Source organism: Danio aesculapii, chromosome 18, assembly GCF_903798145.1.
Source record: "Danio aesculapii chromosome 18, fDanAes4.1, whole genome shotgun sequence".
NCBI lineage: Eukaryota > Metazoa > Chordata > Actinopteri > Cypriniformes > Danionidae > Danio > Danio aesculapii.
The window spans coordinates 6,010,592-6,036,637 of NC_079452.1; the positions used below are offsets into that span (position 1 = coordinate 6,010,592).

Consider the following 26,046-nt stretch of genomic DNA (forward strand, 5'->3'; position numbering starts at 1 on the left):
GTCAGCTAGCGTTTTGAAGTGTTATTACAGAGCAACACAAACAGCATGCAGAAATAAATAAGAAATAAATGCACAACTACACACAAGGCATGCGGCATGGGCCATGGTGATTACTTGACTCAGAAGTATAATCCAGCCTTAACATCAATTTCACTGTATAATATTACAAATGATTGATTTTACTGCCACTAACACCAGTTATATTCAGTCTAAATTTGTTCCTTTAGGATGCAAAATGAAGTCGTGGTCTGGATGGACTGACTGTACCAAAGTGTGCGGAGGAGGCATCCAGGAGCGGCTCATGACAGCCAAGAAGAGATTTAAGAACGCACAACTAACTAGCTGTAAAGACCGAAAGGAGATTCGCGCCTGCAATGTCCATCCCTGCTAGGGCTGTACTGCATGGGCTTGTGGGACGGGACCCAGTCTAAATTATGAACAGACTGTGACACACTGTTTTGCAGTAATTTAAAGCACTCTGTCCAGTGATTGGAAAGCTGCAACAGGTAGTCTGTTATTTTTACTTTTTTTTATAGAATTTATAGCGACCCAGGCCTGTAAATGGATGGGAAAGGATGGAGGAGGGTGCTTAGAGTTGCAATGTGCTGTACAAATTCAGATGTATTAATATGCATTAATATTTGAGAGTAACAGCCCTTTGAAAAGCTTTGAAGAGGGGAGTTACTTTTGAAGATTGATTTTTCACAAGCAGGACCGTGGCATATTAAACATTAATGTGTTTTGACAGGAAATGCAAAACAAATTTCTCCTTTTATACTCTGTGATCCAAACACACACACACACACACGCACACACACACACACACACACACACACACACACACACACACACACACACGTTCAGAAATTATAATTTTCTCAAAAGGAATGACACAAGGTCACAAGAGTCAAAGACTTCAAAGAGTTATTTACTTTCTTTTTTGCTATTTATGACATGAACAGGTCAGAGACAGAAAAACTGATGTTCACAGTCACTCTGTAATCAAATAATCAGAAGAACTACATTTAGATGCATGCAAACTGCCTATTTAAAAGTTTTGAAATGCAATGTTAAAATGACCATATATGTCCAGGGTTTTATTGGTGTACTGTATATTGAGCCTGGTCTTGTTAGAACTTAGGTATTAGTATACATTTGCTAAAAAATATTTATACTTTTTTGTACATTTGAAAAGATATTAGAATGTACGATATAGGTACACTGACAGAAAAATATATATATAAATAAATGCATAAAGAAAGAAAGAAAGAAAGAAAGAAAGAAAGAAAGAAATTCAAAGATCTTTTCTAATTTATTATGAATGATGCGTGCGACTGTTTAAAACAGTAAAAATACATGGGAAAAAACTTGATTTAGAAAATAAGTGAAACTTGTTACTTTACGGATACTTTTAGAGTGTAGATACAAGAAATGCTCAGCATATATAAGTACACCCCGCACAAATATATCTTTAAATTCATATTTTTAATAGGAAGCTATACAATTTTATATTTGTGCATACACAACAAATCTGGAGCTTATCTAACGAAATAACTTACGATAACGGTCCAAAAACTAGTACACCCATATTTATAATGTTATAGAAAATATTAAATACAAATTTAAAAACGAGAATTAATCAAGAGAAGCGAAAAATAAATAAATAAATATAAATTCAATATTTTGCTTGAATTAATTGTATTATCTTTCAATTCCTAAATACTTTTGGTGACTAAAATATTATTTTAATAAATATATTTATTATTATAATAAATTTATTATATTAATGTATATTTTTTTATTTATTAAAATATAGTTTAATAAATCTGTTTTGTTTAAATGCCTATTTACATTGCCTATATTCACTGAGAAATGGAGAAAAATATTCATTTTTAAAATGGGGTGTACTTAATTATGCTGGGCACTGTACATGTTTTCTTAGATAAAATATAAAGAAAAATTTCGCTGACAAAACAAGCACCACAATTGTTTTCACAGAAATAAAATAATAATAATAATGATAATGATAATAATAATAAAAGGTCAAAAGGCAATACCAAATTGGCACAAATAAAGTTGTGTTGCAAATCAAACAATGATTCCAAGAATTCAAGTATTCAGTTATTCATATAATATGCACAGTATGAACAATTATTTAGAATTTAGATGCTGTCGGTGTGTCACTATTGTATGTTCTATTTTTTTTTTTTTAAGTAAAACTTAGAACAACACTTAAAATGCATACACAGTTTACTTGCATCTAAAGATTGTTATTCTGTTTAATTCTTGACAAAGACATTTAATTTATTAAAGCTCACTTAGTGGTCCAACAATTGTTTTGACACAAAATAATGCTTAAAATGTATGATTTTTTTTTTCATGGCACTGGATGATATCAAACCAAAAGGCATGCGAAAACAAATTATGTAAAAATTTCCCTCAGAGCTTGACTTTATTTTGACTTTATTATTTTTATATATTGCTTAATAATTTAAATCCTATCAGACTTTAAAAGGTTTGCTTTCATACATTTTCATACATAGAATCATTTTAAGTATGTTTTATAGTGTCTTAAAAATTTTGGAGGAACATACAAAGGAGAATATATAAACATTTAAGTTGTTAGAAGCAGGTTTTTGCTGTCAAATTCCTTTCAGAATAAACATGTGTGTACAATGAGAGAAAGGAAGGCCGCTCAGAAATCTTTAGTATGTAAAGGTCATTGGGTTGTCATTTTGTCCTTAAATTTGCCCTTTTATGAACAAATTTTTAGAGCTGATAATACGTTTCATTTTAGTATGTTCTTTGCCCAGAATTATTGCCATGAATGAAAACTAGTTGTACATTTACAAGATTACTGTAGATCTGTTGTGGGGAAAATATACTGTTGAGTAATGATAATGGCCATATGCCAATTCAAGTAATGGAACTGTTGTCTCATGTGATGATATTTTGGTGTGTCATTTTCCTGAACTAAAAGCACATATAACCAGCCATTCCAGGATTTTATATGTCTCATGTTTAAAATAATGCTGTATGGACCCATTGATCTGTTATAATTTTGTTCTCCACTGTAAGACATGTAGGTTCTGTTTAAATGAAATGTAATTGTTTGTTTGTTTGTTGGGTTTGTAATTCCTTTGGTTTAATCAGTCTTTCTGATAACTCCCTTTTTTATAAGAAATTATTCTTACCAAAGTCTTGCGTAGATGTTTTGTAGTTGTCGCTCTTCCTTGTTGATCCGCTGACCTGATTCAAACTTTTTCAATATTTCACCTTTACAATAAAAGGAAACGTTACAAAGTGCCTAATTAATTTCCTGATTATTTGTGCTAATTCCTGATTTTTACTATAAGAAGAACACACATGGTTTTGGGCCCTCCAAATGTTTATTTACAGAGATGGCAAAAGTACATACATCCTTTACTCAAGTAGAAATACAGATACTCATGTTTAAAACGACTCTGGTTGACAGTAGCAGGTTAGGTTAGGTTAAGTTACTTTATTTATACCCGAAGGTAGATTTGGTTTGCAGTCATAAGTCCTCATCTCACAACAGTGCCACACAAAGGAACTCACAAAGTAACAACAACAAATGAACATTAGGACATAAAATATAAACATAAAAACACTTATAAAGTATAAATGAATAATCACTTCAAGTGTCCACCCCCACCCCCCAAATAAGTGTTTAAAACGATCTAAAATATACAGGTCACCGAAATACCTTTGCTTGAGTCTATGCCTTATTTAAATATCTAATGGCTGCTGGTATGAAACTATTTTTGTATCATTTAGTTTGTATCGCAGCGCAAGTTTAACTGGTGCTGTAGGCAAACGATGGTTGTGCTGCCCTCACTGTGTTTATGTCGCCATTCATGAATGAAAGTAGCGATCACCCACATTACCTATGCCTAAATCCGCCACTCCTGGTAGACGTTGAAGTATCGACTACACTTTTGTACTCAAGTAAAATTAAAGAAGTACAGCCTCAACAATGTACTTAAAGAGCCACTATTATGCATTTTAAAAGGTCATATTTTGGTTTTGGGGGTCTCCAGCAACTGTCTGATATGCATGCAAGATCATAAAACACTTCCATTGTCTTATAATATGCATTTATTTTTACCTAAATATCCCAATGACTCCCATATGATTTGTTCAGTGATTCATTTGTTCCCAAACTCCTTATAGCACAATGCTAATCTGTGCGGATTGGTCCGATGACCCAGTCTGTTGTGATTGGTCGCCTGCGTTCAGCGCGAGACAGAGAGAAATGTCCACCATGGTTTATCAACAAATTTGAAGTAGTCAGAGTGCAGAGAGTATGTGTGAGCCCAGTGCAGGAGTGCATTAAAGCAATGCAGTTTAACACCAGCATATTGCTCTATTCTTAACCATAACACACATTCAGAATTAATTCACACAGTGGAAAAAAGCTGACCTATTTTGAAACTTGACCGCTGCACATGTGTACGAACAGCTGACGGTGGCCATAGCAATGACAAACGGCAATGGATCGCGAGCTCACAAACGCATTTAAATACGTTAATAAAGCGACACGCACCGCATTTTCAACGTGGTTTAGATGTGATATGAGAATATAAAGAGTTAATTAGATACAGTACAAGCGGTTATAAGTAACAAAACACAAGACCATCTGCAGCACGAGAATAAAGAATGAGCCTCCTCCGTTTGTTCTCTTTACATTCTCGTTACTTTAATTGTACTCTTTACTTTCGTGGATAAGGAAACCTTGCTTCTCGCACTCCACTGAAGACATCCATTAGTCTACATTTTTAAATTTAATTTGTTAAGTGCAGAGATTTGTTTCAGAACTATTTCTAAATTCAGTTCTAATTTTCAGCAAATTAATAAATAAAACGAAGTGTGGTCAAAAAACTACTCTATTCGTATGTCCCATAAGGACCAAAACCCAACAGGTGGACAAATCAAAGCTTGTTTTTATTAAAACAAACATAAATATGCATATAATAAATAATAATAATAATAACATTATACAAATGCAAATTGTCATGAATAAACTGAAAAAAAAACCCTGAGATAAAGACTGCATGGAGGCAGTGGTTTTTATTTTTATGTATAAAATAATAATTTTTGTAATATTTCAATCCTTTAATTCTTTTTCATATGTAAGGATATTTGCATATTGCTGCACATCATGTGTGTATTAAGCAATGTGTATGCATTTAAGGCGCACAACTAGCACACTCTGTGCTGGACTTTAGACCTGCTTTTAGCTCATCAATTGCTCAGTCTTTTTCAGTTCCTTAAAATAGCCTCCTTCAGTTCCTTAACAGGCCTCCTTTTTAGACAGGAACACCCATGAGTCCACAAAGCAGCACAAATGGATTTGCTATTTAAACAACGTAACACAAAATGTAAAACTTAGGGTTGCGTTGGTCTGAAAAAAGTGTTGCGCCTTATTGTGCTGGATATATGACTTGCTGTCCAAACCATTTTGTTTTTCTTTTCCAATAATAAAACTAAATGTTTTACTATTTTGGGCATTTGGTTAAAGCTGCGTCATTATCTTCAACACTAAAATCTAAATATCCCATGTTTTCAGCATTTCTGTGTTTTTTTTCACAGTATTGTGGATATTTTCCTTCATGGATATAGTCATGAATGCTGTTAATACATTTATTACTGCCTCCAAAACTTTTTGCATGAACTTTTTTCTTCACATGATAAATTCCTGATGCTTTTCATTATAACTTTATTCTTAAATCACCAAGTGTGAATAATTTTGATGTTCAAATATTTGTTAAGCTAATTTAAATGTAGTAGACCGTCAAATTTAAACGAAGACAGCAGTGAAACAGTAAATTCTGTATTTGAAGATAGGAACTCATTGAAAATAAAAATAAATAAATCACAATGCATATAGCATTCATAAAGGATTTAACTGTTTTGGTACTAACTGTTCAAAAGTTGACAAAAAAAGCACTTGATTGTTAAAAAATAAATAAATAAATAAATTCACAGTATTAGATTGGAAGATCAGAAAAGCCTGCATATTAAACCATGGTCGGAAGTGGACAAAAAAATTTCAACTGGAATGTGTCAAATTTACATATGATCTGATCGACTCAATCGCAGCTTATTACCCGGTGTAAGCAGCACAGCTTCAGTCATGTTTACATCAGACTCCCTTTGTCTCATCCACTTTAGTCTTTAGTCATCCTTGCCATTCTTGTGGTAAGCTTCACAAACTAGCTAGCGTTTGTGCGTGATCAACATGACAGGGGCGCAATGAAAAAAATAAATAAAGAGTTGCTAAATCAAAAAGGTGTTGAAAAATAATATAGATCGCAACATAATATAGATCACGACACCAATCACTTAAAAACGAAAGTAACGAGCCTGTTTTAAAAACAGAAGAAGTAGCCTCGAATGTACAGATATTTGTGTAAAAATGTAAAGAGTAAAAGTAAAAATTTGTCAGAAAAATAAATAGTGAAATACTGATACCAAAAACGTACAGTAACGAAAACGTAAGTATTTATACTTCGTTACTTCCCATATCTGTTTATTTTTTTATTATTAGATTTTTTTCAGAAATAGATTTTTGTGTGAACTACCTCTTTAAATACACTTCTTGCCACTGCAGCATGTTTGGTAAGGTAGTACAAGGTAAGACATGTCTTTGTTTGTTTGTTTGTTTGTTTGTTTGTTTGTTTGTTTGTTTGTTTCGGTAACACTTTATAATAACTACACACTATAAATCATTTATTAAGCATTAGCAAATAGTTAATTCATTATATGTTAAGCATTAACTATACATTAATAAGTGTTAGTAAGCAGTTTACAACTGCAGCTACAAATGCTGTATTCTTGACTTTTAAACATATTTATAATGTGCTTAATGTACTTTCATACTTTGTTAATGATTTATTTTTCATTACTAAATTAAGTATTGCATTATTTACAAACCCTTTGTATTTAAAAGTAGTTGAGGGTTTTTAGGATAATTCAGAATGAGTTAGTAAATTATTAATAAACTATTGAAATCAACGTTTACATATCTTATTATTCAGGAATATACTAATAGTTAACTAATATGTTAAGAAATGCTTTATTAACTCAACTTCATCTTGTTTTGTGACCTAATCTAAAGTGAGGACTATTTATGCTTTATAAATCCCTTATAAATGACAAATAAAGGCTCAGTTAAATTCTAAACAGGAAAAATGACATTATTCATTCCTTTTCATTTAAAGATACACAAATAAAACTGTACTTCAAATTAAAAAAATAAATCTTTGCAACCTTCTCTAAAATAAAAATAACTGTAGAGTTTAAACATTGCATCTTATTATATTGTTAAGTTATTATATTATTGTTGTTGTTTTATCCAGTTGTGTCATACTTTGACACTCCTGTTATTTGGCAATGTTTAAACTTTGCAGTAATTTTATTTTTTAGAAAAGATTGCAAATATTATTGTTCATTTGATTCTGAGTCTTTAATTGTCATTTATAAGGGGTTTATAAAGCATAAATAGTCCTCACTTTAGATTAGCTCACAAAATTGCATGAAGTTGAGTTAATAAAGCATTTATTAACTTATTATTCAGGCATATACTCATAGTTAACTAATAAGATATATAAATGTTGATTTCAATAGTTTATTAATCATTTACTAACTCATTCTGAATGATCCTAAAAACCCTCAACTACTCTTAAACACAACTGGTTTGTAAATAGTGCAATACTTAATTTAGTAATGAAAAATAAATCATTAACTAAGTATGAAAATACAATTATTAAGCACATTATATAGGTGCTTATAAATCAAGAATCCAGCATTTGTAGCTGCAGTTATAAACTGCTTACTAACGTTTATTAATGTAGAGTTAATGCTTAACAAATAATGAATTCACTAGATGCTAATGCTTAGTAAATGATTCATAGTGTGTAGTTATTATAAAGTGTTACCTTTGTTTCTTTCTTTGTTTCTTTCTGTCTTTCTTTCTTTCTTTCTACAAACACTGGATTTTTAAAACACCTTCTTAGAATGTACTGTAGTTGTGAGCGTTATGTTTGGCCACTAGAGGGAGGTACTGTATCAATGCATGGTATGTTCACATTCGAACCAGTAAAAAATACACATCTGTCCGCTGCACTCTCAGAAACCAAGGTAAAAGTTTTTTTAAGGGGTAAACTTTTGAACCTAATGAGTGCATATGCTTATATGTATATGTACACACCTTATATATTTATATAAAGGTACCTTAAATATGCATGTTCATACCTAGGGTAAATATTATCCCATATTAAGACCTGATTAAAAAACAAGTGTTCTTTTTGGTTTATGTAACAGGTTTTTATTCATTTTTAAGACTTTTTCATGATAAAACATTAAAGTTTCAGATCTGCAGTAGTTATGGCCTTCTGATCCCACATTTAAAGGGACGTGCCACAAGCGTTCCTGTAAAAGTTCACGCTCCATGTGCCTGCAAACTCTGTGTGATTTTGCAATTGCCTAGCTTCAATTTTCTGATTGGGCAGTTATTTTTACACTGAGGAACAGCCTTCATGAGAAGTGTATGTAGGTAATGTGTATGACACGCTCACAGAAGATGTGTGGAAGGCCTCAAACCTGTAAATGTGTGAAAATCAGTTCTGAGCTGGCTGACGTCACACTTCAACAAGTCAGCGAAATGAGGAATGACTGAAAAAGGAGAGACAAATGAGGATTAGTCGTCTTAACATTTAGAATGATTTAACAAGTTCAACCTTTATGGTAAAATGTGTTAAAGTTATAAATCAAAATTTATTTTAGCACATTTTATAAGAAGTCCCTATCAAAATATTTTACTTCAAAGCTTCATGTTCATTTTTAAATTGTTTTGTTAATTGTTTTTATCTAATTATAATTTCTTATTTAATTTTAAAGTGATTTCAAAAAGCTTGAGATCAGAACAGAAAACTGATTATTTTTAAGAATGTGCTCAATGATTGGATTATAAATGGAAATTATGCTTAAAGACAAATGAAGAGGTTACATTCAGGAGCAAGTCAACAACCGTTGAAAACAGTATACTGTGCAATGCTAGGATAATAATATAAAATAGCTGTATAGTGTACAATTTAGCATTTTTGTTTAAGCAATTAGATTGAATAAAATATCAGTCCTGAAGAACAAGATGAGGAGCTTCTGAACATCATCAATCTCAGTCTCTGTGCTGCAGATGGAAATGCAAAGGCACTTTCAAAATATAAAACACCTAAATATGGTGTACTGCGTACTGATGTCTTTTAGGAGGGTAATCTGAGACTCTTCAAGTTAAAGAACTGAAAGTAACTCAAAGAGAAACACAAGTTAGCTTTGGGTTACAAGTCCAACTCATTAAACGTTATTCTACAATTTTTCCTTATAGGTGAGTGGCGGAGAAAAGTTGATGCTATCAAACATTGTTTACTTTCCTAAGTCAATTTAATGGTGAATGGATTAATCCAATTGGGCTATTGATGGAAGATTTGTAGAGAAATGTCATGCTACATTGTAAACGTATTTTTTAGCATTATTGAAATACAAAAGTACAGTATTTTATTTTGCTACTTGTTGTGGCTGCTGTATTTTGTATTTTAATTTGATGCAGTTAAAATGTATGTATTTGATATTTTATTCTAAAATACATTTCAATGTATTTTTGCCCATCACTGATTACATACATACAGTGGGGTGCACTCAGCATAATTGAGCATACCCCATTTTGCAACCCAGGCTCACTCTGAAAACGTACCTCTACAGTTGTTTCTGGAGATCCGAAATACGTCTCGCCAGCATGTTTTTTTCTGCAGAGAGAGGCCACTGTGTATGCCTTTCGAGATCTCAAATTTTCCTCGCGAGTGCCATTTACGCCTGCTGTTCTCACTTAAACCCAACAGAGGCCACTGTCGACTGACTTTTTGACAGACTTTTTGACTGACTGAGCGTGCGATCGACTGACCTACCCTCCCCCTTCCCTAAACCCAACCAATTTTACACATCCACACACACTCATACACTACGGACAATTTAGCCTAACCAATTCACCTGTACAACATATCTTTGGACTGTGGGGGAAACCGGAGCACCCGGAGGAAACCCACGCAAACACAGGGAGAACATGTAAACTCCACACAGAAACACCAACTGACCCAGCCGAGGCTCGAACCAGCGACCTTCTTGCTGTGAGGCGACAGCACTAACTACTGCACCACTGCGTTGCCCATATTAATAATTATAATAATTTATTGGGGGTTGGAGAGAAACTGCACAAAAGGATTTACTTCAAATATTGATGATAATATCAAAAATAAGTAACAAGAGTTTAAAGTGCTTAAAAAAAGGTAAACTGAGACTGAGATAGACTCTCTTCAATGATTATGGTTTGCAATATTTGTTTAAAAGTACTGTCAAATAAAGTGTTTTCTTCTAAACAATAACAAGTGCTTAAATAACAAGTGCTCAAAGTGCTAAAGAACTGAACTGCTAAACTTAAGATTAGAAGTGAAATCAAGGCCATTATCACTTATTTTTTTTCTTTTCTTTTTTTTTGGTTACTGATTGTAAGTACAGTCCTGCAAACTCTTTCTTTTTAAGACATTTGGACCAGAGGATGGGGCTGGTCCAGTGGAGGAAGCTGAGGGTCTGCTGTTTGTCCAATAATGTATTTTTTTCTTCCGTCAAATAAAAATATCAGGCTAACTCAAATCGATGGCTCCACAGGAAATATGCATTTAATTAATGCTCTGCTGTTATTATTTCACAAAACCTCTGTCAAATTTTTTTATAAAAGTCATTAGATTAAAGATTATGTGTTATGATTTTGACTTATTTGTGATGAAAGAAAATGACAATGAACCTCAAGGCTCATATGTTGACTTTTTGCATTACAATTTTGTTGTTTACATATGATATTGCATTAATTTGCATACATGTTTATAAGCTGTAAAATGAAAGCCTCAGTTTGGTGAAAACTGATATTATACAAGAACTATTAATAACTGTAATTTTCCAAATGGAAAAAGGTTGGTTTGTTGGTTGTAGCCTACACTAAATCATCAATAGCCTGTTTGTTAAGTTTATGATGCGGCTCTAGAGAGGACAGAGGCCATCAGCATCAGCGCTGGTTTGTCCACTCATCTGTGTCAAACTGTGACCAGAAATATCCTTTACTCATTTTGCTTCTTTGGCAAAATTTGTCTGTAGACACGTGTGCTTGCACGTGTTACTGTCCCTGCGAGTTAACAAATATGTGTTGCACATTTAAGGGCTGATCACCACGCCTTTCCGTTCCAAAAATGCGAGGCGCACCGCACTGCCTTTTTTGTTGACAAGAAAAAATGAAGCACAGTGCCCTTTTGTATGTCACTAGGAAACGACTGAATCAGCTGACCCGTATTGTGCGAGAGTGTTGCTGTCGGTGTTATAATTGTAATTTTTTATAATTTTGTGATATTTAAGGTCTGTAAAGTAATACAGCTCTGGGTGACTTGAAACAGTGACCACAAGTCTCTCCTCCATCATTAAAAGTTCGCTGTAGTCGCCTTGACAACACAAACTCTGCTGTCACCTCAACAGAAACCCTGCAGTGCTTTCATTCGATTGAAGAATGAAAAAGACGCAACTGAGGTAACATGCGCGCAACGACAAAACGTGAGGCGCACAGTGCGCATAAGCAGCGCATAAAATGTGGCCATTAGTAAACCATTCAACAGATGCCCTTCTCAAAGCAAAAAGCACATTCGCTGGGATCGGCCCCTTATGCAGCCAAACTTCAAAAATATATAAAATAATAGTTTTTAATCATTTAACTGATACCATTAATCGTTTACAAATGCACCCTTTCGGTTAACGGTTAATTAATTATTTTGAGCATCCCTAATTAAACCGCATGCTCAGGCTCTAAAATATATATATATATATATATATATATATATATATATATATATATATATATATATATACTTTTTTTTTTCGTCACAACCACACGCCGGAGATCCGGCATGGTGCCGGAATACTTTAAGCCCTGCCTTTAGGTTTAATTATTGCTAAATAAATTAAACTTTTACTGATTAACAGTGCAACAGAACAACAGTGCTGAGCCCAATGCTATAAAGTTCAATACATATATTAAAGATTTAAAATTTAGTCATAAAATGTAGTGAAGTTTCGTAAACTAATTTCGAGAGGAGCACGGGATATGATTGAGCACGTCTGGCCACTCATCTGTAATCAGTAATAATCCAATCAGAGTGATCCTAGTTTACTATAAATGGATCATTTCTCCCTACTGTTTCTATCTTCGTTTGGAAGAACCCCCCCTTCCACCCCATCTCCTCCTTTTCCTCCATTTTCTAAAGGGGGAGCTCTCGAGACCTACCTGATCTCGGATCTCCTGATATGCTTATCGACCGGGCGGGAGCCCTGGGCTCAAATATCTCCAAGCTCAGGGTTCTCTCCCGGGACAGCATGCCAAACCTGCTTTATACGCCAAGCATATCTAAGTGGAAACTCTTGAAATGGTATTATGTCAAATTAACACCTACCTTACAGCAATAAAAAGGCATCAGTTAAATGAATTAACTGAAATTTATTTTTTTATATAATAATATGTAATAAATAAATAATAATATGTAATAATAAATAAATAAATAAATAAATAAATAAATAAATAAATGTGAGTGAATGAATTAATAATAAACTGAATATTTAAAAAAATCTATTTAGTTCTTTAATATTGAGACTTTTATTATAAACAAACTGCTAAATGTTCTATCTATACATGTACACACATTTCTAAGTATGCATTGTTCCTAGACAACACTGTGTCCAAATACTGATACTGAACTGCTTTTCACACTCCTACCACTCAGGGGCAACAGAAGACTTAAAGAAGTACTGCAAAGTAGATTACGGTGAACACGGTGGGGGAAGGACATGAATGGAAATAGAAAACCCATCAAGTGCAGTTGAGAACTGCAGTCTTTATTACTAACCTGATTACCATGAGCCTGCAATAGTTTGTGATGCACCTTTTGAATGTGGTTGCCATGGGAACGTTAGTGATGGTCTTAGCCCTGATAAGCTGCAGTATCTTTTTTGACAAGTGTGCTCTAAAACAGCACATGCAAACACACCAACCAGCATATTCAGTCAACATATGCACACATAATTACACGGTTATAGCAGAGCTCAGGTTCCCCTGAGATGGAAATTAAAATGATGTAAGAGGATATGAGATAATGTGTGTGTGCTAGAGTATGAGTGAATTATTCAGTATGCACATTAAACATTATAAATTGCTGTCGCTATGGTAACACTGTAGCAAGAAAAAAAAACACTTAGGGTTTGTCATAGTGATGTCTGTTGACACTGGCGTAAAACATCTGTAGAAATTGCTTTGGATAATAGGATGGTCAAATGTGTTTGGGGACTGCTTTCTGTTGCGCGTACAGGTTGCTATTCTCTCATGCATGCAGAGTTTTTGACAGCAGGTGTTTGCTCATATCCATTGACCATATTCTGCTGACATTTCTAATTGTACATGGGCTAAATGGAGCATCTCTTGTGCTGCCTCTAGTTCTCTGCAGACTGAGAGTGTTGGTGTAGGAGGCCTTCAGACAGTGCTCAGTGTCTGATTAAATAAGGCTGTTAGGTCCTGGCTGTTTCTTATTATTTTATATATTACACCTAAAAATAAAAAAAATGCTGGGTTGTTTTAACCCTATGTATGGTTAATTATGGACAAACCCAACATTTGGGATCCCAAAATAAAATAAAATAATACAAATGTTCCAATGGTTGTGTTTGTCCCAATTTGACTAAACACTGGGTTAAAACAATCGAGCATTTTATTTTATTTTATTTATTTTATCCAAAGTGGTTTGATAATAGATTGTAAACTGCAGGATCTTTAAGTCTAATATAATATAATATAATATAATATAATATAATATAATGTAATATAATATAATATAATATAATATAATATAATAAAATAAAATAATACAACACAGTGGCGCAGTGCTGTCGCCTCACAGCAAGATGGTTGCTGGTTTGAGCCTCGGCTGGGTCAGTTGGCGTTTCTGTGTGGAGTCTGCATGTTCTCCCTGCGTTCGCATGGGTTTCCTCCAGGTGCTCCGGTTTCCCCCACAGTCCAAAGACATGCCATACAGGTGAATTAGGCAGGCTAAATTGTCCGTAGTGTGAGTGAGTGTGTATGGATGTTTCCCAGAGATGGGTTGCGGCTGGAAGGGCATCCGGTGCGTAAAACATGTGCTGGATAAGTTGGCGGTTCATTCCGCTGTGGCGACCCCGGATTAATAAAGGGACTAAGGCGAAAAGAAAATGAATGAATGAATAATACAATTAGTCCTGAGAAAAGAATATTCGTGAACCAAATAAAAGTTTGTTTTGACATAAAATAGATATATGTGTGTGTTATGTATATATATATATATATATAATATATATATATATATATATATATATAATATATATATATATATATATATATATATATATATATATATATATTAGGGCTGTCAAATGATTTTTTTTTGTAATTCATCATGATTAATCACGAAATGCCACATTTATTACATAAATAAAAACACAGGCATTTAAGTGTCATTTGAATTTCAAAACAATCAATGCCAATAACAAACAAAAATGATTTCCATGTTGGATTCTAAGTGGACTACAACCACACACACACACACACACACAGAAAACCCGGTGAGCGAGGGAGGGATCCCTTCAGATTCATCAACACGCATGATTGCGTTCATCAAATTTGCTTAAACTAAGCATTCTAAAGTATGGCTGTATTTTACAAGCAATGATTCTGACAGGAACGTAAAGCAGACGCTAAAGTCTGAAAGATTAAAAATGAAGCAACCAAAATTATAGATCCCAGGATACACCAGGATAGCCTGGTGATGCGACATTAATTGTTTTATACTGAAACTTTCCTTCTAAAAGCGCGTCCTTGGTCTTATCCAAATTTCTTTGCACGTTGAACACACGCAGGACCAGAGCTAGCTGAACTGGCGCTCTAGGCAAACGGCAATCACTCCACCCTCAACCCGAAAGTGACCGGTTCACGGACAAAATTAGGACCGGGGGTTTCACTATTCTGCTGCCCAAGGTGGGTCTATGCACGCGCCATCCCTGAACACAAGTCGGCCACAACAGGAAAAAAAAAATGCAAATGCGTTATTTGCGGGGGGGGGGTTTAATGTCTTAAATATTTAAAATGAATCACGTGCATTAACGCGCTAATTTTGACAGCCCTAATATATATATATATATATATATATATATATATATATATATATATATATATATATATATATATATATATATATATATAAAATATATATATAATATAATATAATTCAATATTATATTATATTATATTATATTATATTATATTATATTATATTATATTATATTATATTATATTATATTATATTATCAGGGCTTGACATTAACACCCGCCAACCCGCCAAATGCGGGTAGATTTGACCTGTGGCGGGTAAGCTAGACACTCCCACTAGCTACTTTGGCTGGTTGAAAATAATTTTCCCGGATAATAATTTTTAAAAGCAGGGTTCGACAATAAGGATGGTCCAATATGCATGCAAAAGCGATCTTAGAATTGAGAAGCAACACGACTGACAAAAATAATTGTGTTCGCAACTTTACGCGAACAAAGCAGGTGAATACCGAATGAGAGGATAATCACTCGCACTAACAGCTGAGGTGATGCGCGTGACTGTTTATAACACGTGTGCACTCCTATTTTCTTTGATGAAGCAACTGTATCTAGAAACAAAACTGATGCGATCGATTTTTAAAAAAGACTAGACAAAAAGTTATGAATATGCAACCACAGTCCTGCTGCTTTCAAGAGGTCCAGATTTGACTTGTAAGCAGCGCCAATTGCTTTCGCGTTAACCGTTCTTTGAACATATTATTTATGGGTCTAATGTTAACCGTGTGTGTGATCATCCTTTCATTATCACACGGTATGTTTTTTTTACCTGCTTTATTTTGCGTTAATATGGTTTAATTATAATTTTTTTACACTAACATTGCTTTAATGGGAGATTAACCCCTACATTTAGTTAACTGGTGATCTGGGAGCTTTAACCAGGACAGATTACTGTGCATATGTTTTGTTAAATAAAAGATTTTTGTATACAGCTATATTTTGCTTGTTTTTACACATTTAAAATTGGTGGCTAAGAAATATTTCATTGTTTATGTTTGGTGTGGTCAGAGATAAATTTGGTAAATCCTTAATTTTGAGCTCTGAAAATTATGTGAAATAAAAACTAATTGTAATAGTATGAAACTATGACGCATTTGCTCATGATTATTGAGCAAGCTCATACACGACACACAAAAAGTGAAATGAATGAGGAGGCATGTGGAGATAACACAAAATCTAAATCAAGTCATTTTAGCATGTCAAAGTCATATTTATGGTAATAAAATATATTTTCCCAACAATAAAATTGTGGCTAGTGAAAATGGCGAGTGGCTAGTAATGTGACTACTAGCCACAGTGGCTGGTGATCAGAAAAGTTAATGTCAAGCCCTGAATATTATATAATATAGTATAATATAATATTTACTAAAGTTTGATGGTTTCTATCCATCAGGAAGACAGAAGCAGAGAACGGACAACTGTTTGGTAGTTTTAATTAAAAAAAAAAACAAAAAAAAAAAACAAAGGGCAACGGCAGCCTCTCACATCCAACTACCACCAAACTGAAAAGCAAGATAAAACACTCTGTCATTAGGCTCATTCTGAAAACGTAGCCCAATACGTTTCTGGAGATAACAAATTATGTAGGTATGGCTGCCTTTCATCTTTAAAACTAATGATACGGTATGATGCCATTCCTTTTCGCACTTACCAGCTGACTGCTTACGTCCATGTGGACGGCTTTCCCGCTGTTACCAGTTTGTCCAGTGTCTCGCCAAGTACGTTGCTGTACTTGAGATGCAAAGAGGAGCGAACCACAATGACAGGGTTCAAGTCTGGTGAAAAATGGTTCCAGAAAGTAGGCTAGACAAAAACAGAAGCTGAAAGATAAAATAAACAAGTAAAAAGGGAGTTGAAACGTGGTAAAATCTGAATATGTGGTAAAAATCAGACTAGGGCTTTTCTTTTTCTGAATTGCTTTTTAAAACTGTCAGTTGGGTTTATAGGGAAGTGGGTGGGCAGGTCAATCTATGCTTTTGAAAACACTATTGGTTGGGTTTAGGAAACGAGAAGGGTGGGTCAGTTGATCGTCAGTCATTCAGTCAGTCCATCATTAAGTCAGTCTACAGTGGTCTCTGGTGGATTTACACAAGAAGAGCAGGTGTGAATGGCTCTCTCTCTCGAAATTTGAAATCGGAAAAAGTGTACACAGCGACCTCTGGTGGATTCGCAAAATCAAAAACTGCAAAGAAAAAAAAAAAACCTAGCTCCTGGGACATATTTAGTGCTCTCCAGAAATGTATATAGAGGTATGTTTTCAGAATGAGTTGTTCATTACACCTCCTTTTACACGTCCACACCTCCCATGGGACTCGTTCAAGTCGCAAAGAAGCCTTTCTATGTGGAGTTTGGTTGAAGGTTCACAAAAAAATTAAGTAATTAGGTTTTATCACCCACAAATGAAAATGACCTCATTCCCTCTCCCTCATGTGATTTTTAACCATTATGAATTTCTTTCTTCTGTTGAAAATAAAAGAAAATATTGTGAAGAATTTTTATTTTCTGCCACCCACTGGCTTAAAATAATATAGAAGGCAATGGTTGCCGACTACCAGCATTATTCAAAGTGTCATCTTTTGTGTTCATTAAAACTCAAATAGGTTTTGTTCAGTAAGTAAATAATGTCAGAATTTCCATTTTTTGTCAACAATACCTTAACTGCTGACTGTGACCATTTGTAAACTAATGTCAAATGAAACAAACAACATGAAACTGAAAGCAATCTATATATTGTCAGTTTATTATGACACAAAAGTTGCATTAGGCAGTAAATCGAATGCTATGGCATGCCTCAGTGAAACATTATGCAGCATGCAACTCCTCTGGGAATGTGAATAATCTTCCTCTTCCTCTGATTAATCATTTGCATTTATCAAACCCACACAAAGAACACGAAGACACACAACACACACACCATTACAGACACTGAAAAGATAAACAGTGTCAACCTCTGCTAAACATTGAAATGAGCACTAGCAGGTGGTCGCTAATGTGTTCATGTCTGATCACACAAGCTCATTTTAACTCAGTGTGCCGCAGTAACAACAGTCTGATAGCGTAATAAGCGGTGCAATAATACCTCTAGAACTCAAGATCCAGCATGACACATTTTATTTTTCATTTTATTGTAATGTCAATTTTCACCCGCATCAAAGATAAAAGATGCTATCATTTACTCACCTTCATGTAATTTCAAAGCTGTGTGGCTCTCTTTTGTTCCATGTAATTTTAATGATTGACAAATGAGTGTTTGTTAATGTATTTACCAACATAATATTGGTGTTAGTGAATGCATTACACATAGTTACTTGGGGTTACCCCTAATACTTGATGATTCGATGCTTCAATAGGAGAAGCCTGATTCGACGGCCAATTAAATATTGACAGAGGTAAATTATGAAATGAGGATCATGCCATTTTGGCTTTATGGTGGTTTCTCAATGTCTGATTTCACATCGAACTACCAGTTTTCTCCCATTAAGTTAATATGTAACCCATTGACATAATCCCAGCAGGCACGCAATGTCATACAATGTTAATATTAGGTTAGATTTAGGTTGTGACGTCAGGTGAAAAAATTCAATGTCTAGCCAGTGTCTGAGACACAACGTTATTTTGACATTCAATAATGACCAAAATACAGTGTTAAGCCAACATCTTAAACCATCATCACATTGACATCAAATACTGACATTTATTTGTCAGGTATGGCAACCAAAATCCCAAGTTGGATAGATATCTTAGTGGTAACGTCCACACAACGTCAAGCTGTAACATCATTAGATGTTAATATTTGGTTGATTTTAGATTGGACGTTGGACATTGACGTCGGCCTGACGTTGGGTTCTGACGTCAACCTGATTTTCATTTCCAAACGAAATGCAATGTCCCACAACATTGGGGTACAACATCTATCTGACATCATGTTGACATACAGCGCCTGCTGGAAATGCTGTTATTAAAAATGTGAAAATTATAAAGTTATTTATTTATTTATTTTACAATTGTTATGTATTTTAATGTGTGAATAAATCCAACCACCAATTCACTTTCCATTATCTGTGACTGGCAGAGAAACATCTACAAGCAGCACTGGTATTTACCAATGTTTTAATAAGAAAATAAATAGCTTTTTTTGTATTTATTAAAAGTGTGAAGGAACTTTAAAATTGTAAAAGATTGATAAAATTGATTCAAAAAAATGTAGGATGCAAATTGTGCAACATAGGTTCATTCTGAAAACGTAGCCCTATATATATTTCTGGAGATCGCAAATTATGTAGCCAGAAGTATGTATGGCTGAATTTCATCTTTAAAACGAATGCTATGATGCTGTTACCACCTAACCGCTTACCTACGTATGGACGGCTTTTCTACTGTTACCAGTTTGTCCAGTAGCTCGCCATGTACGCTGGCGAACTTGAGATGCAGAGAAGAGTTGTCCACAACAACAGGGTTCCAGAAAGCAGGTAAGACCAAAACACAAGCCAAAAATAAATAAGTAAATAACAAAGTGAGAATGTACTAAAATCTAAAAATGTGGTAAAAATCAGGCGAGGACTTTTCTTTTTTAGATTGCTTTTTAAAACTCGGTTGGTTTCATAGAAGTGGGTAGGCGAGTAAATCGGTGCTTTTGAAAACACTATTGGTTGGGTTTCAGTCAACAGCGGCCTCTGGTGGATTTACACGAGAACAGCAGGAGCGAATGACACTTGCGAGAGAAATTTGAGATCTCAAAAAGCATTCCCAGTGGCCTCTGATGATTTTGCGAAAACAAAAACTACTTAAAAACGTACCTTCTGGGACATAGTTAGCACTCTCCAGAAATATATATATAGAGGTATGTTTTCAGAATGAGTCTAGGTTGAAATTGTCAACAGCTCATATCATATCACTCAGCAACAACTCCTCACATTTACAACAGGTACGTTTTTTTAAGCAATACGTTTCCCGCAAGAATATTTTTTTTTCTAATTATACAATAGTTAAAGTTTCTGTAAATGACCTTAATCAGGGTAAATGCTGTACATGTATTTGTTGATTCACTGTTCAGTTTATTAAATAAATAAATTAACGTAGTGTAATCTTATTGTAAAGAGTAAACATTTCATTTCATTTCATTTTCCTTCAGCTTAGTCCCTTTATTCATCATGGATCACCACACTAGAATGAACCGCCAACTTCATTCATTCATTCGTTTTCTTTTCGGCTTAGTCCCTTTACCAATCCAGGGTCGCCACAGCGGAATGAACCGCCAACTTATCCAGCACATGTTTTACGCAGCGGATGCCCTTTCAGCTGCAACCCATCTCTGGGAAACATCCATACACACCCAATTCACCTGTACCGCATGTCTTTGAACTTGTGGAGGAAACCGGAGCACCCGGAGGAAACCCACGTGAATGCAGGGAGAACATGCAAACTCCACACAGAAACACCAACCGACCCAGCTGAGGATCAAACCAGCAACCTTCTTTCTGTCTACTTATCCAGCAAATACTTTACCACAGCGTACATACTTGGAAACATCCATACACACTCATTCACACACATACACTATGGCCAATTTAGTTTATTAAATTCACCTATAGCGCATGTCTTTGGACTGTGGGGGAAACTGGAGCAAACACAGCCGTGACTTAAACCAGCATCCTTCTTGCTGTGAGGCAACAGTGTTAACCACTGAGCCACCGTGTTGCCCTTTGTTAACATAATAAAACAATATAGGCTTGGAAAGGCAAAAAGTTGTTATGTTTTATCTATTTAAAACTTTTTCTATTTATAATCATATTTTTATATTACCCTTTAAAGAAAGTGTTAAAATGTATACTGCTAAATATTAAATAAGAGCATTATATCCTACATATCCAGCCTTGTAGTAGAGGCAACAGCAATATGAAAAGAAACTAACACCTGTTTCACACCGCAAGAGCCAGCGGTGTGTGAGCAGCATTTTATTTTTCACTCTCCAAGTTAACAACCAAGTGTTCACACCAAACTGCACACCAATTATATATATATATATATATATATATATATATATATATATATATATATATATATATATATATATATATATATATATATATATATATATATACAGTATATGTATTTACTTTAGCTTCTTCATTGTCACTTAAAACTGACCACAACACATCGTTGTAACGGTGGTGTGGGAACGGTGATCCCAAAAAACAAACAAACATTACAATATGTTTGTCACTTGTTTTTAGATGTTTAATCTTGGGCGCCAGACAGAATATCTGTCAAAATACATTTTAAAGAAATTGTAGTTTAGTCTTGTAGCCAGTCTTTAAGTTTACTCTTCCCGTCTCTACCTGGTTTTTCTACTGGTTTCACTGCACTGTAACAGTTCAGTCAACTTCTCTCTTTTCCGCACACAACAAAATGCCCCTCTTCAACTCTCCTCCCCTTCCATTATACTCACTCATTTTCTTTTTCCCATCCCATGGATGGAGACCAATTTAACAATGTTGACAGTCGTCAAATTGTACTTGTAACTCTGCCACCTATTCATATGTTAATTGTTTTCATGATATTCTGATATTTTAAGTGAAACATACTTCAGATGTACTACATACTTCAAAAACTCATCAATTAACTTGGACTGATGCTACTCAGGGTGTCACGGTAGCGCAGTGGGTAGCACAATTGTCTCACAGCAAGAAGGTCGCTGGTTTGAGCCCCGGCTGGGACAGTTGGCATTTCTTTGTGGAGTTGGCATGTTCTCTCCATGTTCGTGTGCGTTTCCTCCGGGTGCTCTGGTTTCCCCCACAGTCTAAAGACATGCGCTATAGGTGAATTTAATGAGCTAAATTGGTCGTAGTGTATGTATGAATGAGTGTGTATGTTTCCCAGTGATGGGTTGCAGCTGGAAGGGCATCCGCTACATAAAACATATGCTGGATAAGTTGGCGGTTAATTCCGCTGTGGTGATCCCTGAATAATTAAGGGACTAAGGCGAAAAGAAAAGAATAAATGATGCTACTCACTAACCTTGTTGCTTTTAGCCCCTGGACTGCTTTGCTCATTTTGGCTCTGGTTGGCCCCTTAATGGCTGCTTGCAGCTGTATTTTTATTAATATTATTATTACCTTATACTTACACTTTCATACACACACATGCACATGCAAGGATGCACACACACACACACACACACACACCTCTTTCTGTCTAATTGGCTGAGAGCTGTCCAGTATTCTAAGAATTGATTCAACCTCTTCATCCGTCTGTCACTCTGCCACCAGTGAGTGTAAAATGGCTAAATTCACTATAATTTGAAGAAATACTGCGGCTGTTGGACCATACAATGTATTTTGAGACTTTTAAAGCAAACACAGTTTTTTTTTATTTGACATTTGCCATTTATTAATAAGGATAGGGCCTATGTGACAATGTTTTTGCAGTGTATGATGTTGCTCACTGTTATAGGTCCATAAATATTTGGACATCAACACAATTCTGCTCATTGTAATTGGGATAATGAGGGAATAACACACACCTGGTCATGGAACAGCTTAGAAGCCAATTGTCCAATTACTTTTGGACCCTTAACAAGTGGGAAGCACATATGCAAACTGTTGTTATTCCTACACCGTTCACATGATTTGGATGTAAATACCCTCAAATTAAATCTAAAAGTCTGCAGTTAAAGCATATATAGTTAGTTTCATTTCAAATCCATTTTGTTGGTGTATAGAGCCAAAAATGTTAGAATCGTGTCGATGTCCAAATATTTATGGACCTAACTGTATGCATATCTCATTTAAACGTGTCATGATGCACAACCAGGTTAAAAAACAAAACACAACAAAATATTTGAACTATATTATTTCAGACCACACAATGGCTTGGGCTTTATCTGCCATTTCTTCATCTGCTGTGTTTCAAACATTTGCATAAATCACCCACATTAAACACATGCATGCCAGAAGCTCTACTAACTACCCATAATGCCCACTGTGCTGTGTTCTATTTTACAATTCATATTTAGATTTTATTACGAACTACATTACTACCCTTCAGTCATGTTTTAGTCAGTGAGGAAATAAAAGTCTCCCGAGCAGATACTCTAGTGATTAAATCTGCAACATAATTAGTATTTGCAAAATACCAAGAACATGAACACATGACCAGAACTCGCAGACATTGTATAAGAAACTCCCTAATGCTTTACATGTTTGCTTATATGTTTATTTATATAACGGCTATTTTCATTTATAACACCATTTTTGCATGTCTTTTAAATACAATATGAACAGCAGCTACGCTAATTATTTCTTTTATTCTCTATTTCCACCTGGGGATACTCATTCCGAGGTCTCTAGAGACTATGCAGTGCCATTGATGCGATCCAAGACCTTTGAAGAGATGATCCCAAGGTATCCATAACCCTGGACCAGGCTGTATTGCAAGCTGATCCTGTGGTTATCATTGAGGAATAGAGTGCATGAGACTGATTACTGAAAGACCACAGTGAGAGATAGTGAGAGAGTCCCCGCATTGATCCTGTGGGCCAGCCTGACATGCCACTGGTGCCCTACTGACGCCTGCAGCTTCTCCATGATGGATGTCCAGCTGCATCTCCACACAGGAAGTTTGGCCAGAAGAATAATGGTCATGCCCAACAGAGCCTAGTTCCACTCTTGTCAATTGGTGAAGTTTTTTTTCCTAGCCACTGTCACCACTGGCTTGCTCGGATTGGGACTTGTGTAGCTGCACTTCGGTGGATTTGCTCCACAGTGTTTGAACTTTCAGAAGTGAAATTTAAACCACACTGAACTAAACTAAACTAAACTGAACATCAACTGAAATCTGGACTTTACTAGAACTATGATTAGCTGCTTTGACACAGTCTACATTGTAAAAAGCGCTATATAAACATGATAACATAAACATGAATTGAATTGCTAAAACCAATAAAGAAATACACATTACATAAATAAGCATATGCATACACTCACCGGCCACTTTATTTGGTACACCTGTCCAATTGCTCACTAAAACAAATTTCTAATCAGCCAATTAGGTAGTAGGTAGTAACGAATTACATTTAATTTGTCACATTTACTTGAGTAAAACTGTTGGGTAACGTGTACTTTTTGAGTACATTTAATGATGTGTAATTATATATATATATATATATATATATATATATATATATATATATATATATATATATATATATATATATATATATATATATATATAATGAAAAGTAACTAGTAACTATTTACTTTTACTCAAGTAACTTTTAAGATGTTACTTTTACTTGAGTAAAAATTTCTGCAAGTACTAGTACTTTAACTTGAGTAAAGATTTTGGATTCGCTACCCACCCAGGCATGTAAACATGGTCGAGATCTGATGCAGTTCAAACTGAGCATCAGAATGGGGCAGAAAGGTGATTTAAGAGACTTTGAACATAGCATGGTTGTTGGTTTCAGACAGGTTGTTCTAAATATTTCAGAAACTGCTGAAATCTACTGGAATTTTTTACATACAACCCTATCTAGGATTTACAGAAAATGGTCTGAAAATATCCAGTGAGTAGCAGTTCTCAAATGCCTTGTTAATGCTAGAGGACATGGCCAGACTGGTCAAGCTGATAGAATGGCAACAGTACCTCAAATAACCACTCGTACAACCAAGGTATGCAGAAGAGCATCTCTGAATGCATAACACATCGAACCTTGAGGCGGATGGGCTACAGCAGCAGAAGACCACACCGAGTGACATTCCTGTTAGCTAACAACAGGAAAACAAGGCTACAATTCACACATGCTCACCAAAATTAGACAATAGAAGATTGGAAAAACATTGCCTGGTCTGATGAGTCTTTTTCTTGTGACATTAGGATGGTAGGGTCAGAATTTGGCGTCAACAACAAGAAAGCATGGATACATCCTGTCTTGTATCAATGGTTCAGGTTGGTGGTGGTGGTGTAATTATGTAGGGATATTTTCTTTGTTTTGTTTTGCACAATTTGTTTAGTACCATTAGTACCAATAAGATCTTTATGACTACAGTGTACTTCCAGCAGGATAACGTGCCATATCATAAAGCGCAAATCCTCTCAGACTGGTTTCTTGAACATGACACGTTGATGATATCGTCAATATGGAGCAAAATGTCTGGGGAATATTTCCAATATTTCCAGTGTTGATTCTATGCCATGAAGGATTAAGGCAGTTCTGAAAGAAAAAGGGGGTCCAATCTGATACTAGTAAGGTATACCTAATAAAGTGGCCGGTGAGAGTACGAATGCACTTATACATTCTAAATAGCAATTTTTAAAAGATATAGTTCACACATAAATGAATATTTGAACAGATGATATTTTAAAAAGAAAAGCTGAAAACATGTCACCATTGACTTTCCTTGTAGGAAAAACAAATATTATGGAAGTTATTAGTTACTAGTTTTTAGCCTTAAAAAAGGCTTAAAACAAGTAAAAGATGACAAAGATTTCTATAAAAGATTATTTATTTATTTATTTTACGTGAACTGTCTTTTTAAGAAGGTGCTAAAACATTCCTGGGATATTTTTGACCATATTAACATAAATAGCGTGGCACATTTCTCAGCTGCAGATCCATTATATGAATCTACCGTCCCATGCTGTGAATTGATATCTGGCGACTGTGGAGGCCATTTGAGTAACGGTAAATGTATTGTCGTGTTGACGAAAGCAGTTTGAGAAGACTTGAGCTTTGTGACACAGCATGTCAT

The 26,046-nt window shown here is 34.8% G+C and overlaps 1 protein-coding gene across 1 annotated transcript in view; it reads left to right on the plus strand.

Annotated features, from left to right (window-relative positions):
- Positions 1–1,648, plus strand: part of spon1a (spondin 1a) — a 281,369-nt gene extending 279,721 nt beyond the window's left edge. Inside the window, exon 16 of the mRNA XM_056478067.1 lies at positions 228–1,648. Within this exon, the coding sequence (XP_056334042.1) occupies positions 228–391 (164 nt within the window). The 3' untranslated portion in view covers positions 392–1,648. The remainder of the gene's footprint in view (positions 1–227) is intronic.
- The last annotated feature ends 24,398 nt before the right edge of the window (positions 1,649–26,046 follow it).